General features: G+C 37.8%; 1 protein-coding gene across 2 annotated transcripts; it reads right to left on the bottom strand.

Annotated features, from left to right (window-relative positions):
- Positions 1–1,440: 1,440 nt before the first annotated feature.
- LOC106881884 (uncharacterized) lies at positions 1,441–19,849 on the bottom strand. Of its 2 annotated transcripts, XM_089341354.1 has the most exons (4): positions 18,238–19,849; positions 13,424–13,631; positions 4,962–5,125; positions 1,441–2,263 (listed from the first exon to the last, which is right to left on the bottom strand). In XM_089341354.1, the coding sequence occupies exons 2-4, from the start codon at positions 13,452–13,454 to the stop codon at positions 1,559–1,561; spliced, it is 900 nt and encodes a 299-aa protein (XP_089197480.1). In that variant the 5' UTR covers positions 13,455–13,631; positions 18,238–19,849; the 3' UTR covers positions 1,441–1,558. The 2 variants fall into 2 exon arrangements, with proteins under 2 accessions (XP_089197480.1, XP_014787892.1); XM_014932406.3 differs by lacking the exon at positions 13,424–13,631 and having other exon boundaries at positions 18,238–19,702.
- Positions 19,850–20,286: the final 437 nt, after the last annotated feature.

Here is a 20,286-nt window from a genome sequence, read left to right as displayed (position 1 = left end):
TAGGGTAGATGTTAGAGGCTGAATCTGGCCAGTTTGAACATAAAACAGGTAGAATATATGGGCCTGATATGGCCAGTTTCAATGCTAAAGAGTCAAAATAATTGTTCCATCATCCCCAAATTTTTTTAACTCACCTATTTTCTTCACAACCTTCTTCTGCCACATGTACCTAACATTTTTTAAACCAAACAGATATTGTTCATTCACATTACATGTCCCTACTTTACAAAGCTCAAGTGAGACTTGCAATAGCGCACTGATCTACACCTGGAACACTTCCAGGAAAGGGTCACTCAACTGATTGGCATTAAATCACTAACAATCATGCTCCAGCCTCCCTCCAGCCCACAGGTCTGTTGTCCTCTATCTCTGTATATTCTATCACTTGTAATTGAGCACTGATCTCATTTCTGGAACGATGCTTATTGCTAATCACACACACACACATTCTGGACCACATCCAGTGAAGGGCCACTCAACTGATTGACATTAAATAACTAACACACATACTCCAGCCTCCCTCTGGCCCACACGTCTGCTGTCATCTATTTGTATTTTCTATCACTATTATAATGGCTTCTGTTCCTCAGAGAGGGTTAGTCTTGTATCTAGTCCTGATCTACTTGCCTTTCTATCACTTGCCACCAGCCTTGTTAGCATCCAAACCCCAGGCCCACCACAGTAACCACTGTTCCCAATCCTTTCTCACCAGAACACTAGCCTTCTGGAACCTTATCTTGACTATGTTTTTCCAGCAACAGGAAATGGAACATTAATGACATCAGGTTCACCGGTCTTAAAGGGCCTGCAAAGATCATGGGCACTGCCTTTTCCTGAGGCAGCCAACAATTAATTAAAAAAAAAAGGAAAACATTTGGCCATCAGATGCATATAACACTCAGCTAATCTTGCAGTTCATATGCAGCCCTACCTAAACATGCAAATAAACACAGCACATGCACAGCCATTAGACCTTACTTTGTTTCATTCCACTCTCATGAGATCTTTCACATTAAATACCTGCATTTCATTATCTATTACTGGTGGCCTTGAACTACCTTCACACACATCATTTGCTCTGCACGCATCACAGGGTTAACAGCTCTCCAAATATCTTCCAACTCCTTTTACCTAAACCACTGTACTTTTACTACCATTTTCAAAACAGATAAGGGCTCCATATCATCATCATCATCATTTTAATGCCCACTTTTCCATATCTGCATGGGTATGTAATTATCTAAAATCCTGTTAAATCACACAATTCAAAATAATTTGGAGGAAAGAATCTTAGAAATTAATGAGACATAAAAAATAGAAAAAGGAGTTGTGGGAACTGGAAAGGTGGTGGGACATTGGTTTAAGGTTTCATACCTCATAACACATGCCTCTCGTTTACAGATGAAGCCTGTCTTCAATTGTAAAATATATAAAAAATGCTTGGATGAAACTGACCTTTAATAATATGTAAAATTGAACGAGGATGGAAATGAAGATCTTTTCAGAATATTTTATCAAAATTTAATATTTCTCTGTCTTATATGTTTACATTATATGTTCATATGTGATCTGGTGCTGGCAGTGCATTCTGTTTCAACTGTCTGTCTTTCTTTTTGAAGTCTTTCAAAATCCTCATCATTTCAAATTTAGCTTCATCTTTTAAATCTTCATTGGAAATAGATTTTAGTTCTGTAGCCATCATAGCACAATAAAGATCTTCAGCATCCCTCCTCTCATTCAACCGAACTGTTCTACTGTCTGTTCTGTTTCGGAACTGATCTACCATAAGAGTGCAATGATTGAATGCAGTTTTTTTCATACGATTTTCCAAACTGTTTGATACCTCTTCGCTTAAACTAAAACGCTCCCCACCAGATGCTAAACAGTCGTTTCTTGTCAAACTATAATCTCGCCATCCATTTGTTTGGCTTTCTTGTTTTATACTTCGATTCCTTAACTCCTGAGGTTCGGTCAGAAGAGTTTGGATGTTTTCAGGTTCCATATAAATATTTTGTATCACCTCTGGTTCAATATAGATGTTGTGAGGTTCGTTGGGTTTATTACTGGAGGTATTCGAGTCTTCTGCTTCGATGCAGATTGTCTGCATGTCTTCAGACTTCATACAGCTATTTCTAGCACTTTCAGTTCTCATGAACCTTTCTTTTGCTTCCCCACATTCCATAGAGCCATCATAGCTGTCTTCAATTCTTTCAAAGGATGGACCAGGTGACCCATCTTCAATGCTATGAGACTCCACAGCACGCTATCGAAAAAAAAAAAAAAAAAGGCAAGATATTAGTAAGAAGTATCAAAATCATATAATAGTATTTACAAGGGTGACTGAAAAGTTCATCGACAGTTTTAAAGCTATGACTTGATTTCAAGTCAAGGAGACACAACTATATACATACAAGAGTGGACTGAAAAGTTCATAGGCTGATTATGAAGGAGTGATTCTAGTGCTGTGAAATCTTGCATGCATTAATTTTAACTCTTTTTATTAATAACAGCATTGTTTCTTTCCTTGTAAACTGACATTTGACTGTTCAAAGAAGATATCAGGATTAACTAGTAGCAACTTCTCTTGAAAATGGACAAATTTTGGCATTGTAGTGTTATCAAATACCTGCAGAAAAAGGGTTTAGCCTCCAATAACAATCATGCTCACATGGTTGCTACATTAGGGGATGACACTCCAGCTTTATCAACAGTGCAAAAGTGGGTGACTGAATTTAGGAGGTGAATGGAGAGTCTTGAAGATGACCCAAGATCTGGATCTCCTACAACTGCTACTACTGAAGAAAACATTGATCATGTTCATCACATTTTGATGGATGAGAGGTGACTGATTATAAATCAAATATCCAATGCTATTAGCATATCCCATGTGAGAAATGAGAACAATCTGCACAATGAACTTGACATGACAAAGGCTTCTGCTTGATGGGTGCCACGTCTTCTGACACCCAATCAAAAGCGCATTAGGCTGTTCATATCACAGAAAAATCTGATATTGTTTGAGGCAGATCCAGCTGGTTTCCTTGAATGTTCCCTAACCCAGGATGAGTGTTGGCTTCATCACTTTCAGCCAGAGACAAAGAGACAATCCATGCAATGGAAGCACACCTGCTCCACAGAAAACCAAGGTTGTTTCATCTGCAGGGAAGTTAATGTCCTCAATCTCTGGGGATGCAAAATGCATTTTGTTTATCAACTATCTTCAAAAGGTGCTACACCATTAATGGAGGGTACTATGACAACTTGCTGAGGCAGTTACAAAAGCAATTGAAACCAAATGCCTAGGAAAACTGTCAAAAAGGTTCTTGTTTCATCAGGACAATGCTCCAGCACACAAGTCTTGATTTCAATGCAGTGCATGACTGTAGCTTTGAATTGGTTGATCACCCTCCCTGTTCTCTTGATTTGGCTTGATCTATCATGTTTCCCAACATGAAAAAACAGACTGGGAACCAGTATTGCAGTGATGATGACATCATATCTGCTTTCGATGACTTTTTCGACCAACATGATGAAAGCTTGTTCACCAATGGGATCCAAGCGCTGCAACACCAATGAAAGAAGTGTGTGAACTGCAAGGGGAACTATGTTGAAAAATAAATGTCATTTGGCCACATTCCATAGGAGTATGTTGCTCAGACTATGAACTTTTCAGCCAACCTTTATACATCATACAAATATAGAAACACCAAGAGGCATGAAATAAATTGGAGGGTGGTGTTTCTGCTTTGAACAAATAAAGATGCAATCATTAATTATACAAGTGCTGGTGTCTTAGTGGATACAAACATCAATCTTGTAACATTATAAGAATTTTTTAATTTTGGGAGAATTGAAGTATGCTATTTTTTTACAGTGGAACTTGAAGTAGACAAAACTATAAATAATAGCATGTAAAATATTGGGTTAAGAGTCCCCTTGGTTTCCATCAAAGGAGCTTTTAAACTCAATATTTACATCCTAGTTATTGTGTTTAAGTTAGCTCTTCATTGAAAACAGTAACGTCCTGATGAGCAATTCAGTTTCAGTCCCATCTTATAGCTGTTTTGTTATTTCATTATGGGGCATTTGAATGATTGTGCTGAAGTAAGTTCAAATTCTTCCTGTGTGAAAGGTAACTGGAATTCATTCTGGTGCAGTGTTTTCCCAACCTTTTTTTTGCTAAAAGCCTGTACCTATACTGTTCACCATCGTCATTGTATTTTACTATCCACTTTTCCATGCTTGCATGGATCAGACAGAATTTGTTGAGGTGGATTGTTTTGCTATGGTTGGATGTCCTTTTTGTTGTGAAGTTTCACCTATTTCTGAGTAAGGAAGGTAATATTTCCCCCTGACCAGACATGTTTTTCATGGAAGACTGGAAACAAAGGACATTGCTTGTATGACAGTGACACTCATTTATTTCCAATGTTCTGCAAAGGCTAAATGACCATAGGGAAACAGGTGAGGGCTGGCAATGGGAATGGGCATCTAACCACAGAAACTCTATCCTCAGTAAACGCCAAATGTTTTTTCAGGCAACCACAGAAAAAGGTATGTTAAAATGATGATGATGATGAAGGGAATGCTTGCTGTTGGAGAAGGGTGTGGTGGCGATACAGTATGCCTAGAAACCAATCTGATAGAATGATCGCAACTGGAATGCCATTTACTCTTTAACATTCAGATTACTTTGTCAAATGTAATGCTTGTTTAACAACATTATTTTGAAGTAACCATGCATCATCTTGTAACCTCAAGATTTTGCTGATGTGAATGTTTATTTTGAGAATGACATTGTAGGGTACACAAAACAGGTAAAATATTTGGACTGGATATGGTCAATTTAAATGCTAAAGGGTTAACCAGAAGCCTGCTCAATCAAGACCAACTTGGGGTAAAATCCCAATGATAACTTTCTCTAAAACACAGCTAAAAGAAGAACGCAAAATAGTTTGTACCTTCCGTGAGAGGGCATGTGGTCTGAGGAACCGGTCCAAATTCTGGAAAAGCCACCATTGTGGGGCATAGACATCTGAGCTAATTTTAGATAATTCAATCAGTCTCTTCAGTTCTCGGTTGTATGCAGACTTCAGGACATTCCATTTCTTTTTCACCAAGTCCTCTGCAAAATAGAAGTTGCAAGCTCAACATTACAGACCGCCAATGAGAATATGTCAGATAAACAAAAAGAATAAGAAATCCAAAAGTAAAGTAATACATTAAATATGTGAGATGATAGAACGTAAGGAAAAAATGGATCATTTGCTATTGTTGCTTGCTTGGGACAAATCTGAGGTTCAATATTTGAAGTGACATGGGTTTGAAACATTTAATATTCCTTCTTTGTAAAAAACTGTTTTCATAACTTTTATTTTTACTATACAAAACTTTCAAGAGAACTTTTATAGTTGTTTCAGTCATTGGACCATGGCCATGCTGGTGCACTGCCTTGGAGAGTTTAGTTGAATAAACCAACCCCAGTTGTCAAACAGTGGTGGGGGGGAAATACAAAGACTCACTCACATACATGCATGCATACACACACACACACACAAACACAGTGGGCTTCATTCAGTTTCTGTCTACCAAATCCATTCATTAGGCTTATATCAGCATGAAGCTCTAGGAGAAGACATCTGCCCAAGGTACCATGCAGTGGGACTGAACCTTCTTAACCACACAGCCATACCTGTGCCTCTCAGTTTTATCTATTTACTGCTAAGTCAAGAAAGAGCAGCACCCAAGGCCCTCAGTTTTTTTTTTTTTCAAAGTGTCAAAGACTGATGGGAAGGTGGGGAGGAAAGAATTAATCCTCAAATCAGTGATTTGGCTCAAATGCTTGATAACAACGTAAACTCCACTAAAGGCACATAGGAACTGTATTTTGGTATTAAACAGACCATGAGATAAAGTCAAACAAATCCATGTGTTTTGGGTCCAGTTCCATTGTAGAGCACATCAAGAAAGTGTCTTTTAATATAGTTCCAGGCTGGACAGTACCTTGTGAGTGAATTTGAGAGACAGAATCTGGAGGCTCATCATGTGTGTGTGTGTGTATATATATATATATATATATATATATATATATATATATATATAGAGAGAGAGAGAGAGAGAGAGAGAGATACACATACATACTTACACATACACATTCGTGTAAATGTATGTCTTTGTGATTGTATATTTGTCATTGCTTGACAGCTGGTGTTATTTCATTTATGTCCCTGCAACTTTTCAGTTCAGTGAAAAAGAGTCCAATAGACACTGTGGTATATTATTCTAAAAGAGATCCACAGAAAAAAGTTCTGGGGTGGATTTGAATGATTGAAACCTCTTTGAGGCGGGGCTGCAGTATGACCGCATTCCAAAGACTGAAACAAGCAAACGAATGATAATATATGGTCAAATATTTAAGTCCACTTCACAACAATGAGGTTCTAGACTTAATCAGCATCTTGCCCAAGAAATTTTTCTCAACAACTTCAGATGTTGTGGTCATCATCATCATCAATACCTGAATATTACTGTCTTGTGTACAAGGATTCCTAGGGTTTGTTACTCAGTTTCCATGGTATATAAGTGACCAAAATTACAACACACCCACTGAAGGGATGTCAGTCTATTGCAGGGTAACTCATTTACAGCTGAGTGGACTGAAGCAACATGAAATGAAGTGCATTGCTCAAGAGCACAATGCACCACTTGTCTGCAAATCGAAACTATTATCTTGCAATCACAAGTGCAACACCCTAACCACTGGGCCTCGTGTCCTCACTATCAAAAAGACAAGCTGTGGGAAAATGTGTCTAACAATTGTCAACCACTCACTGTTGAGGAATCTCTGCAAATGTCACAGCCTTAGAACAGATTTACTTATGATCAGCCATAGTATACCGAGCCATCCACACAGAAGGTTTTGGCAGCAGACAGACCCTCTGACTAGTAAAATACATCTTTTCCACAAGAACCAAAAAATAAACCCTCCAATCTGGTGCAAGACATGATGGTCATATAGTAGTATATGACAGAGACAATATATGTGTTTTGTCACTTCACCTTGATCTTTCAGGGCCAGCTTCTGTATAGATCATTTTTGGGTGAGACTGGCTACTACACTCATTCCTAACTACCTAGAGGTTCAGACCAAACCAGCCCTTCAGTCCAGAATCCGACGTTGCTAGCTAGCAGCATGAAGTTGCCTCCCCAGGTGCAAAGCTGCACATCTGTCAACATGTCCTAGTTAATTTTATGCTCCTGTAATTGCCTCTTATTCCTTTAGCATGGTGCCAACAAAAAAACTTTATGGTATCCAATATCATTATGATGACATCATCTGCATATGCTGGCATGACTCTCCTGTATTCCAATTTGAATAGGATGACCCTTAACACCTCTACTTTCTGCAGTAGTGGGTCAAGAATCAATACATACAAAAGAGGTGAGAGAAGACACACATGATGAACTGAATGTGTGATTTGAAAGGACTCCAATAGAGGGCCTTTCATCTGATCATCAAACAGATGCTGCTGTACATTTTAAGTAATCCAACTTTTGAAAACAAGACTAAAATGACTGTACTGAGGATAACTGCCAAGTAGCAATGGTCAAATCTATCAAATAACCCTTTATTGGTCTAAATTGGTCAGAGCTGCACTGAAGCCAGGTTTGTCATTTGGCCCTTCTTTAATGTACTCCATGAAGTAGAGTTTGCTTTGGATCACAGTCTGCACTTTCCTGACCACACTGCCAACAAGCACCCACTTCTTTTCTAACAGCTTATCTGAAATGTTAAACTCTTCATTCAACACAGTTAGAGGTGAGAAGTTATTGATAACCCTGCGTAACACAAATTTTGTCCTTGCATAGCAACTGTTATTTCCTGTTTGCTTACCTCTTAGAAAGTATGAAAAATGGCTAGTATTTCCTTTAATCTTTGCTTTTGTTATGATATTTATTCAAACCTCAAACAATCCCTTTTAATACATGGCTATGATGCTCCCCAACTACTCCTGCTCATCATCAGAGATGCACAAATTGTCAGCCACTAAGGGCCATGCTCAAGTGATTAAGATCAAGCAACTGACAAGCAAATCTGTGCTATTGAGCAGAACATTTGCTATAATGATATTTCTACTGAAACTGTCTGAGATGTAATGGAAAATAGGTCAGTTTCAAAACATTAATGTCCAGGTCAGAAAAACAAAGTCTGAAAGGAATAGTAGTGATTTCCTTTTGATTTCTAGATAGAAAATAACACTTACTGACCAAAGACAAAAACATAAAATTAAAATTTTGCCACTCAGTATAATTTTCCCCTTTTTTAAAATCACTTACACAACAATGCAATCACTCCTTGGCTCATAAAACTGGGATTTCTTTTGATCTGCTGTCAGATGCAGTAGACATCTGTGGAAACCTGAGTAAACAAGTCAGGCATAAGTATGTAGATGCAAGGTTCATAGGGCAAGCCATCCAATTAAGGCAATATGCCCTCCCAGTTGGCACCAACAATATCCCAGCTGTTGTTAAAAACTTTTCTCCAAACTTTCCACCTTCTGTAAAAAACCATGGAAGACTATAAAAAAAAACCCCAAAAACATTTAAGGTGGGCACTAGAGTTCACAGCTAGCTTTAGTCTGCTATCATTGCTTGCCTCTAACAGTTAAGTCAAAAGCTACTGGTGAATGCACATATCTTTCTAAAATCTAGGAGTACATCCTCCTCCTCCTCATCATCATCATTTTAACTTCCACTTTTCAATGCTTGCATGGGTTTGATGCAATTTATTGAGGCAGATTTTCTACAGCTGGATGTTCTCCCTGTTGCAAAGTAACTTAATATCCCCCTTGGCCAGATGTTTTCGTGGAATATTGGAAACAAAGGACACTACCACATGATAGTGGCACTTGATTACAATTAACATGCTATGTCAAGACAAAGAGATACAATTCACACACACACACACACACAAGTCCCTGTGACTTTTGCTTGTTGCCAAAGAGAACTTCAGGGGCAGTTGTTTAGATGAAGGAGGCTGTGACAAGGGACATGGACATCTTCACTTTGGAAGGCTTCCATGGGGCCTTCACAAAGTGGCTGGAGTACAACAAGTGCATTGATATCAGAGGATCCAACTTAGAAATAGAAGAGTTTTGTAGTTCTTTGAAATTAATGAATGTCTCCCTGAAAAAGTTTCAAAACTTCTGGAATGCACCTTGTATGTCTCTCTCTCTCTCTCTATATATATATATATATGAGGTGGTACTGCAAAGTTCTGGGCTTTAAGGGTATTATGAAAGGCTTGGTTAGAGGCCCAACCTTCCAAGTTCTTGTACAGGGCTTAGAAAAACTGAAGGACCACTGCAATAAGTGTGTGAATCTATCTGAGATGAAAATATGTTGACTAAAATCATAGTTAACTGATTTTCCAGTATTTTCTTTTTCCAAAGCCAAGAACTTTTCAGCACACCCTCATATATGTCAGGGGTGAAGAGTCTATGTACACAATGCATACCTTACTATTTTTTCAGGATAAATAATTTTTGTGTAATATAAAGTTAAACATTAATAATTTTCACTATCCTCATTGTATTCATGATTTTGTTTTGTATTTCCCATTCCTTTATTTTCTTAGTATAAATTGTAAACAATCAATATTGCTTAACAGGTGTAAGTAGAGAAAGCTCCTGTTTGCTTAATGAGAAAAGACGGAAAGCAGTGAATTAATTGTGTTCCTTCTTGAAGAGAAATCATCAAAAATGAGAAACAAACAAACAAGTGGTCAAGAGAGAAAAAAACAAAGGAAAGCAGATTTTTTACTGCTTGCTTTCAGTCACAGTAAGAGGAGTGGTGTTAGTTTCTTCATATTCTATTATTCTCTTTGGAATATCAATAAGAGAGACAAAACAAATGAGTGAGTGGTCAAGAGGGAGAAAGGCAAAGAAAAGCAGATCTTTTACTGCTTGCCTTCCAGCCATGTGAAGCCAGCAGACACACTGTCAGGCATATTTTATCCTGAAACACTAATGTTTTTACTGCTGTGTGTGGCAGAGATCAAAGACTTGCCTTTTCAAAGAACAAAGCTTTTGTCATAGTTGGACAGATTTAGATGAGCAATGGGTGTTTAGTCAATTTGCGAGTTTGTTTTATTGCTGATTCTGGTTTATTTCATACCATTAATCAGTACTGAAGCGTATATATATATTTTTTTCTTGTTTCAGTCATTAGATTGCGGCCATGCTGGGGGTACTGCCTCGAAAATTTTTTAGTTGAATGAATTGATCTCAGTACTTTTTTTTTCAAGCCATGTACTTATTCTAATGATCTCTCATGCCAAACTGATAAGTTACCGGAATGTAAACTCACCAAGACCAATTGTCAAGCAGTGGTTGGGGACAAACACAGACACAAAGACCACACACACACACAGATATATGTATGACAGGCTTATTTCAGTTTCTGTCAATCAAATTCACTCACAAGGTTTTGGTTGGTCTGAGGCTATAAAAGACACTTGCCCAAGGTGCCATGCAATGGGACTGAAGCTGAAAACATGTACTTGGGAAGCAAACTTTTTACCACACAGCCACACCTGCTTTTTAAAAAGATTTAACCCATAGAGAGTATTCTTGATCCCTTCTTAAGACCCAAATTCAGTCATATGACCCCAGAGTTTTCTTCTTGACTACTTCACACTTGGAGTAGAAAGAAACAGCTGAGAAAGTTTATCCTTTTATGATTAGAAAGTAAAGTTTCCATCTGTTTATCCATGGCAATGTTTTAAAATTTAAAAAAAGGTTTATGTTAAAAAAAGTAAACTAACACCTAAATATTTTGTTAGAATAAAGCTTCAAATCATTTAAAAAGATAACAACCCAGTAATATTTGTCCTGCTTTCATTCGCCCCCAGGATGGCAAAAGAGTCGATTAACTCAGTTTCCTCTTTACTTTCCTGACCTTTGCAACAAGAAGTTACACAGCTGAGAAGAATATTACCATTCTCAGAAAAGAGAAGCCAAAGCTTGAAATGAAAATCTAAACCAGAGTGAGCAGCAAGGAATGTCTTTGTTATTTTGAATCTAAATACTATGAACAGTATGAGTGACTGATGGGATGTCCTGTTCTGAACACTGGCTACTGAGATTTGCACAATTTGATTACAGCTTAAAAAAAACACAAAAAGCTTAGAACCATCTGAATTCCATAATTGCTCTGAAAACTTCTGGCCAACAACAAATTGGTACAGTGAGTGATCACTGAAAAGCAGCTTCTGATTCAAATCCATACAAGATCAGTTGAGATATATTGATATATGATGTATTGAAAAGATTAATTCATTGCATTGAAATTTTGGCCTGTCAAGAATTACCATTGGAAGAACATGATGAAACAGAACAATCAAACAGTAAAAGTAATTTTCTGGCTATATGTGAAGCAGTAGTAGAATACAATGATTGTTTAAGATCACATTTAGATTTTGTGAAAAAAAATGCTCACTGTACATTTTCAAGTGCTATTCAAATTAAGATCATTTAATTGTATAGCTGCTACAAATGAAGGTGAAATAAAGGCGCAATGATTAAAAAAACCCCAGTATTTGTTGCTGTTATGTTTGATGAAACTACATACATTTGAATGAAATCTCAATTATCATGTTTTGCAATTTGTTGATGAGAAAGAAAAGCCCCGAGAAAGGTTTTTGGGATACAATGTCAGTAAGGACAGAAAAGCTGGATTGCTGACAAAAGGCCAAAAATTCATCATGAATGTCAAATTTTCTTCCAAACTTGAAAAAGAATTTCAACTTTTTCTCAAAGTTAACAGCTTGAATAGCCCAACTGGATGAAATCATTGAAATGTGATTTCCAAAGTTACCCGAGACATGTTGGAATTATTCATCTCAACAAGTATCCATTTTGTCCAACAAAATTACTGTGTTTTCTGGGATATTTTCAACCATATTCAATCCAGATGATTGAAGTGCTACAGAATTAGCACAGGCAAGAGGATTCATTGCAATCCTCGATTTGCAGTTTAAATTTTTTTGTGATTTTTGAAACCATATTGAGTGGCTCAGAGATTCTGTTTTTGATTCTTCAAAATAGTTTGCTTGATATTTTATAGTGTATTTGTGAGGTTGAGAACCTCAAAAGACAATTAGTTGATATTGTCACAGTATGTGTAATTGTTGTATTAATCTTGGTGTGAAATTAGGCTGGCTGCGTATATTATAAACAGAAGCAAAACTCTTGAATATTTAACATTAGATTTATTTAAGGGAAAGCTGAACATGAATACATACATAAATGATCAAATCCTCACTGGTAGAGAGACTAGGATAGAGGGATCAAATTAACTGTGATTAGTTATCTTCAAGATGCAAGACTGCTGAAGCTTTGTCCTTGATTTGCTTGGTGAGAGCTGAACTGTTTTCTCTTTGAATGCCATGAGAGCTCAGGTTGATTTCTAGAGCTATACAGTTTAACTAGAGAAGTGTGAGTTTCAAGGACACCTGAAATGATGTTTTAACTGGTAGTCTGATCTGCAAACGGGTTGAAAAAGAAGAGTGTTCACATTAAGATCAATTTTGATGGAAGCATTTTCATCTTTGGATTGAAATGTAAGCTGAAATCAGTTTACGCTACAGATTTTGCAAAGCAAGGGTCAAACATCCAAGAAGTTGCAGACATAATACAGGAGCATGAACTAAATCAAGCTCTGAGCAAAGTAACAAAATTACTATGATTGATTCTGGCCATACTTGCCACATCTGCTTCCTGTGAGGAATTGTAAATAATTGTATGAAGTGTTCTCAAAGTGGGTTCTATTATTTTCTCAGACCTCTCTTGTAATCAATAATGGTCATCATGGCAGGCCTGCTGCCAGGGTATTGCTAATAGGGGAACATCAAGTCCAGCTGAGAGGGGTATGAAGCCCAAAGCTTGGTCTGTTGGTAGAAGGGCATTTTCTCACATTAAAATTAGTTCATATCACATTCACTGATGGAGTGAGCAGGGTTAACAGTTTTGGGCAAGGAGGAGAATAAAGCTCCACTGCCCCACACTCTGCTTTGGCAATTGGCATGTGTGATGGACTGCATGCTCTGGCTAGATAAAAGTAGTTATAGAGGCATCAAATTGCTGGATCAAGTAATAAAAGTTATGGAGATAGTTATAAGCCAGTTAATTAAGAACAGAATTAAATTGGATGAAATGCAGTTAGACTTTGTCCTGAGGAGAATCACTACAAATGCTATTTTCATAGTCAGACAACTTCAAGAAAAGCATTTAGCTAAGAATAAGCTGTTATACTTGACTTTTGTTGTTCTGGAAAAAACCTTTGATAGAGTACTTCACTGTGTGATATAGTGGGCTCTGAGGAAGCTAGGGGTAGACAAGTGGCTTGTGAAAGCAATACATACCAAGTACAGAGGCTGTCAGTAAGGTGAGCATTAATCATGAGTACAATGATAATTTGGTGTACAGGTAGGCGTCTGTCAGAGCTTGGTTCTCAGTCCTTTCCTTTTCCACATTGTCATGCAAGCCATAAGAGAGGAATTCAAGACTGGCTGCCCCTGGGGGATACTATATGTTCATGATCTTGCTCTCGTAGCAAATTCTGCAACAGAACTACAAAAAAATTCCAGATGTGGAAGCAAAACCTGGAATTGAAGGGCCTTAAGGTTAACTTAGCAAAGACTAAGTTTTCAGTAAGCAAGAAAACACACAGGACATTACCCATATCAGGTCCTGCTTGATATGTAGGAAAGGTGTAGGCAGGAACTCCATTATGGTGTACCCAGTGCAGGCTATGGACACACAAGAGGTGTGGTGGAATAATAGGAAGGCTATCAGAAAAAGTAGTGAGTGTCTGTGGAAGATGCACAGGAGCCATAAAAGCTACAGATATTCAGGAAATTGATTCTCTCAAATGCCCTGGGGGCTCTTTGGAGGTAGTGGATAATTTCTGCTACCTAGGGGTTCTAATTAGTAGTGGAGGGAAATGTATGGAAAGTGTAATTGGTAGAATAAGATGGAGAAAATTCAGAGAGCTTTTACCTCTGTTGGCAACCAAAGGTTTCTCTCTCTGAGTGAAAGGTAGTTTGTATGATGCATGTATACAAACAGCAATACAACATAGTAGTGAGACATGAATCCTGAATGCAGAGGACATGCAAAGGCTAGAGAGAAATGAAGCTATTATGCTCTGCTTGATGTGCAAAGTAAGTGTACATGTGCAACAGAGTGCTAGTGTATTGAGAGAAAAGATAAGTAGAAGAGGAATTAGATGCAGTATGCAAGAGAGAAGAGTGCACTGGTTTGATTGTGTGATGAGAATAGATGTAGATGGCTGAAAAAAGAAGTGCCAATTGCTTAAAGTAGATGGAACACATGGAAGAGGGAGACCCAGGAAGACATGGGACAAAGTACTGAAGGCTGATCTCTAGATGCTAAGCTTTATGGAGGAGATGACAAATGACCAAGATATCTGGTGTCTTGTCGAAAGCAAACCAAATCAGACTGGAACCTGATACAGCTCTGGTCAAACCATCCAACCCATGCCAACATGGAAAATGGACATTAAATGGGGATGATGATGATCATCAACATCATCACGTTTATCTTCTATGGATAATTATATTATATATTACATATATATATATATATATATATATATATATATATATATATATATATATATATATATATATATATATATATATATCGTTGTCGAATTTATTTTGTATTCAAGAAATTAATTTCTTCTTTGCCAAATGCTTCCTTTATGGTGATGCTGTTGGTGACTAAGTAGACCAATTCTTGCATGGAAGAGTCAATGACATTGACTGCATGGTAACATTGGTGGAAGATGAGGTTGATTTTGTTGAACTTCTCTCTCTTGTTTAATTTCTTCCTAGTCTTTTCTGGTGACTTCAAAATTTTTTAGTTCTGATGGTAATGGAATACTGCCAGTTGGTACAGACTCGTTAGGAATGGCATCAGGCTGTAGAAACCATGCCAAAGCAGATACTAAGTCCAGCATGGTCCTCTGGTTCGTCAGTTTCTGTTGAACCGTCCAACCCATGCAAGCATAGGATATGGGCGTTAAACAATGATGATGATGATGATGTGGTAATATCGTAGAATACATAGAATCGGGAACAGGGGGTGTGAGTGCAACTACTAAAATTTTGGGGTGGGAAGGGCAATGAAACGCTTTGAACATCCTAGGTTGGATCTATATTTGCTCACTCTAAGCAAATTTCGTTACCTAAGCAACGATCTCCAGTACAGAACAGAAGGGACTGCTCAGAAAACGGCATGCTACATTCATCCAATTTGCAAATAAATCATAATTTACATGAGTGACAATTAAGATTAATTAAACTGAGTTTATGGTATGTTTTATAGACATAAAACGGCATACGTTTGAATTTTTGGTTAAAATTAAGTTTAACACCCGGCCACCAAAACAAAAAAGTCTGATAGGGGTAAAAAAAAAAAATGTGGCTAATGTGTATTAAAGGAATATGAAAACCAAAATTGGCACCAACTAACTGATTGATTACTCGGCAGAGGAAAAGTCATCTTGGACTAGGATAAAGTGTTGCAGTCTCCAATAGAGATGCAGGCGAAGTTAATAGTTTTTGGGTACATATTTCCCTACAATATTCACACCACTGGGCGGCTGTGTCGCTGCTAATATTGTTAATGAACTTTGGTATTGGATAATTGTATTAATTCCATTGTGAAAAGCAAGAGTTTTTTTTTAAATTAAAAAACTGGAAAGTTTTGGAACAGGGGGAGGGAGGATATTTCTAAAAATCATTTTTTTTCTTTTTTTGGATAATCGTATCAATTCTATTATGCAGAAGACGGAATCGAAACACTTTTGTGAAAATTCGTAAAAATGAAAAAGTTATGAGCGGTTTTAGTACATGTTTCAATCAGAACTCAGTCGCATTTGTATTGGAAGCTGTGACACTTTATCCGGGTTCACGATGATTTTTCCTATGCCGAGTAATCAGTTAGTTGGTACAAATTTTGGTTTTCATATTCCTTTGATACACATTTTTTTGGGGTAATATTTCAGATTAACACCCGCACAATTTTCACTAGGGTGTTAGGGTTTTAGGGTTGGGGTTAGGGTTAGTGTTAGGGTTATGGTTTTAGGGTCAGGGTTAGGGTTTTAGGGTTAGGTTAGGGTTAGGTAATCGTGCGGGTGTTAATCTGAAAAATTACGGATCTTTCTGATTTGGCAGACACCATTTGTTTTCTAACGAAACACTTTCAAACTTGGGACACTGGTAGAATGTGTCATATAAAACATCTTTTACTCTTAGTGTTGTTGAGAAAAGTTTATATTTTTAAAGTTATTTCATGTTAAAATTGTCGTATTTCGGTGAAAACAATTACTGCTGTGGATTGTCAACAACACGTTGTGGTGGCGTAATGGGATTTTTTCCCTTGAATAAAATTAGTGCCGTTGTTTGTCAACAACAACTATCGGCGGTACTGTTATTTATGAGATCGTTCGTGCATTTGTACTGGTTTTAGCTTTAGGGTTAGGGTTCGGGTTTTAGAGTTAGGGTTAGAGTTATGAGAATTTTTGCCAAATTTGGTGAAAGTCTGTTCAATACACCGCCACAAATTTTTCCAAAAATTTGGCCCGAGCGTGATCGTTGCCAGAGCAGCTGTCTGGCTTCCGTGCAGGTGGCACGTAAATAGCACCAGCGTGATCGTTACCAACGTCGCTTTCCTGGCTCTTGCGCCAGTGGCACATGAAAAGACATTCGAATGAGATCGTTGCCAGTGCCGATGGACTGGCTCCTGTGCAGGTGACACGTAAAATACACCATTTCGAGCATGGCCGTTGCCAGTAAGACATTCGAGCGAGATCGTTGCCAGTGCCGATGGACTGGCTCCTGTGCAGGTGGCACGTAAAACATACCATTTCGAGCGTGGCCGTTGCCAGTACCATCTGACTGGCCTTCGTGCCGGTGGCACGTAAAAGCTCCCACTACACTCTCGGAGTGGTTGGTGTTAGGAAGGGCATCCAGCTGTAGAAACTCTGCCAAATCAGATTGGAGCCTGGTGTAGCCACCTGGTCCACCAGTCCTCAGTCAAATCGTCCAACCCATGCTAGCATGGAAAGCGGACGTTAAACGACGATGATGATGACTCATAACCCTAAAGCTAAAACCAGTACAAACGCACGAACGATGTCATAAATAACAGTACCGCCGATAGTTGTTGTTGACAAACAACGGCACTAATTTTATTCAAGGGAAAAGATCCCATTACACCGTCACAACGTGTTGTTGACAATCCACAGCAGTAATTGTTTTCACATCAATAAACGTCAGTGATTGGTTGAAATTACCGAAATACGACAACTTTTAACATGAAATAATTTCGAATATAAAATTTTTTCTCTGTTCTATAAGACAAAATATACAAGTATACGAAGTTTTAAAGTGTTTCGGTAGAAAACACACTAAATAAAAAATGGTGTCCGCCTAATCAGAAAGATCCAAAATTACCTTTTTTTTTTACCCCTAATAGACATTGTGTTTTGTTTTGGTGGCCGGGTGTAAAACTTAATATTAACCGAATTTTTGTATACATTCGAGGACTACATGTGTGGTAGCAATAATTTCATAAGCTGTGTTTACGAAGACTAATTAAATTGACTTATACCGTTTTATAATATATCTTGTAAACAATGAAACACTATACCTTAAAATTTTAGTAGATATTCAGGGATTCCAGCATGTTGCTTCATTGTAGTCCCTTCTGTTTTGTAGCGGAGGTCGTCGTTCACGTAACAAATTCGACAACTTTACCATATATATATATATATCTAATTATACGACGATCAGACTAGGGATCTGCACAGTCTTCAATGCTTTAGTCGATCATATCGATCCTCCAGGACTTATTCCATTCAGCCTGGTACTTATTTTATCGATTTTTAGTTATTGTTGATGTGCTAGGTTACAGGACACAACATAAGCAACACACGAGTTATTACACATACACACTATTAATCTAATTGAAAATGTACAACAATCGACTGATAACCAATAATAAATTTCGCTATTTAACACTCTGATCGTGTCAATATCTATTGTTTTGGAAACGCATTTATGCAATTATTTTTCTGTTTTGATGTAACGTAACTTATATACACATTCCTAAAATAGTCACAATACAAAGCTCAGCTACAACTGACCTGTCCATCCAACACCCATTTTTTCTGCGATCTCGCGTAGAGCCATAGCTCGGGCGGGTCTGTAAGTGTAGTTTTCGTGGTCAGGGTTCCAAAGCAGTTCCCGTTCTCTGTACAACTCAATTAAAAATTCAATTTGACTCGATGTCATAGTCAAGTCCACCCTTTCCATCGACGCCATTTTTCTGTTGTCGAGACAATTTGCAATAAATGATCGAACGAATTACATTCGGTTGCAGTTTAAATTAATACACACAACGTCATTTGGAAACCGGTTCTCACATTTTTTGAGATTGATTTTTGTATACATATAAAAAAGGTAAGCCTCCGTTGTACATGAGTGTGACTTACTAGGTTACTGTGCGTCGAGTGCTGACGCAGGAAATGTTTACCAACTATAGCTTAATAATACATATATAAATTAGAATAACCAATAAGGGAACGTCTTACATCGCTTTGAAAGCTTGTTGCTAATTTATTAGCCAATCAAAACAGATCTTATTGAAGACATATATGTGTCCGACATGGTAAACAACAAAAACACATGGTCTCTCGTCTCAGGTACGGTTTTTGTGGTTAAATAAAATAATGTTTTATGGTCTATTTAATTTTAAATAGTTGGTTTGAAAGTCGTTACTAGTTTTCTTCAACTTGAAATAAAATAAATAAAGATTCGCGTTTATATAAACAAATACAGTTGTGACAGATAATCTCTTCTACTCTTTGCATTTGGCATAAACATTAACCAGCTGGCGATTTACTTCAATTTGACGGTAACGTTCACCACTGTCAGTAATGTCTACCCATAGAGATGTGTGTAATCTCGTTCCGACTCTCGCTTATTGTATCAGTTGTAAGTAGAAGAGGAAAATATTTGATGTTTTACTAATTCCTTCTGTGGCGGTGAACATCGTAGATGTACCGAGTCAACAAAATGCCAGCATACAGTGTTGATCCACGACAACTGTTTTAAAATCTCAATGGGGATGCCACATGTTATATCTTTTCCAGCGGCAACTTGGTGTTGTCAGCTACCAGTCCAGGCTCCGCTGCTCGTCTGGCTAAGAAAAACAATCTGTCATGGTATCGGTCGCTCTCTGACAGGTTCATGATCAAGCCTATGGCAGTTGAGACCTCCGGTGTTCTTGGTCCCCGGAACATATCCCTATTCATCGCTATCGGGGTGGAGATTACTGTCCGCAAGTGTGAGCCCCGTGAGTCAGAGTGACTGTTCCAGCGCATCTCTCTCGCTATCCTTCGGGGCAACACCTTTTCCATTTTGTCTGCTGGTGCCATGAGAAATGTTTTTCTGTTGTGAGAGACAAGAATCTCCATTGCTTTAATCACTGCTTTTATAAACTGGAGAAGGGCAGACAAGCATATTTATACATGATCGGAGAGAAGAACGTAAATAGCGCTTTTAAAAAGATCGCCGAAACTATCAGTTTTCTTTCTTTCTCTTTATATTTATTAGTATTCATTCTAGAATGGGAGACCCATTTTCTGACAACGAAACAAAAGCTCCATCAGTGGAGTTTGGATGATAACACCAATAGTTGCTTACATGTCGAACTTTAGGAAAGTTTTGTACACTTTTCTATTCCACCAACGGATTGTATCTGTAAAGTTCGTGTTAGCTGGTTATCTTTCTTTGCTTGAAAATCCTAGCTTCTCCAGATTATGGCTGAGGCATTTACTAACGTAACTACAAGCGCAGGCGTGGCTGTGTGGTAAGAAGCTTGCATCCCAATCACATAGATCTGAGTTCAGTCCCACTGCGTGGCACTTTGGGCAAGTGTAAAAACTAAATCCGTCTTTTCTACTATAGCCTCGGGCTGATCAAAGCCTTGTGAGTAGATTTGGTAGACGGAAACTGAGAGAAGCCTGTCGTATACATATATATATATATATATATATATATATATATATATATATATATATATATATGTGCATGTCTTTATGTCCGCTTGACAACCAGTGTTGGTGTGTTTACGTCTCCGTAACGTAGCGGTTCGACGAAAAGAGTCCGATAAAATAAATATCTGGCTTTTA

The sequence above is a fragment of the Octopus bimaculoides genome, chromosome 24 (genome assembly GCF_046866305.1).
Source record: "Octopus bimaculoides isolate indiv1 chromosome 24, ASM4686630v1, whole genome shotgun sequence".
Classification (NCBI taxonomy): Eukaryota; Metazoa; Mollusca; class Cephalopoda; order Octopoda; family Octopodidae; genus Octopus; species Octopus bimaculoides.
This window is presented reverse-complemented; position numbering and strand designations above follow the sequence as displayed.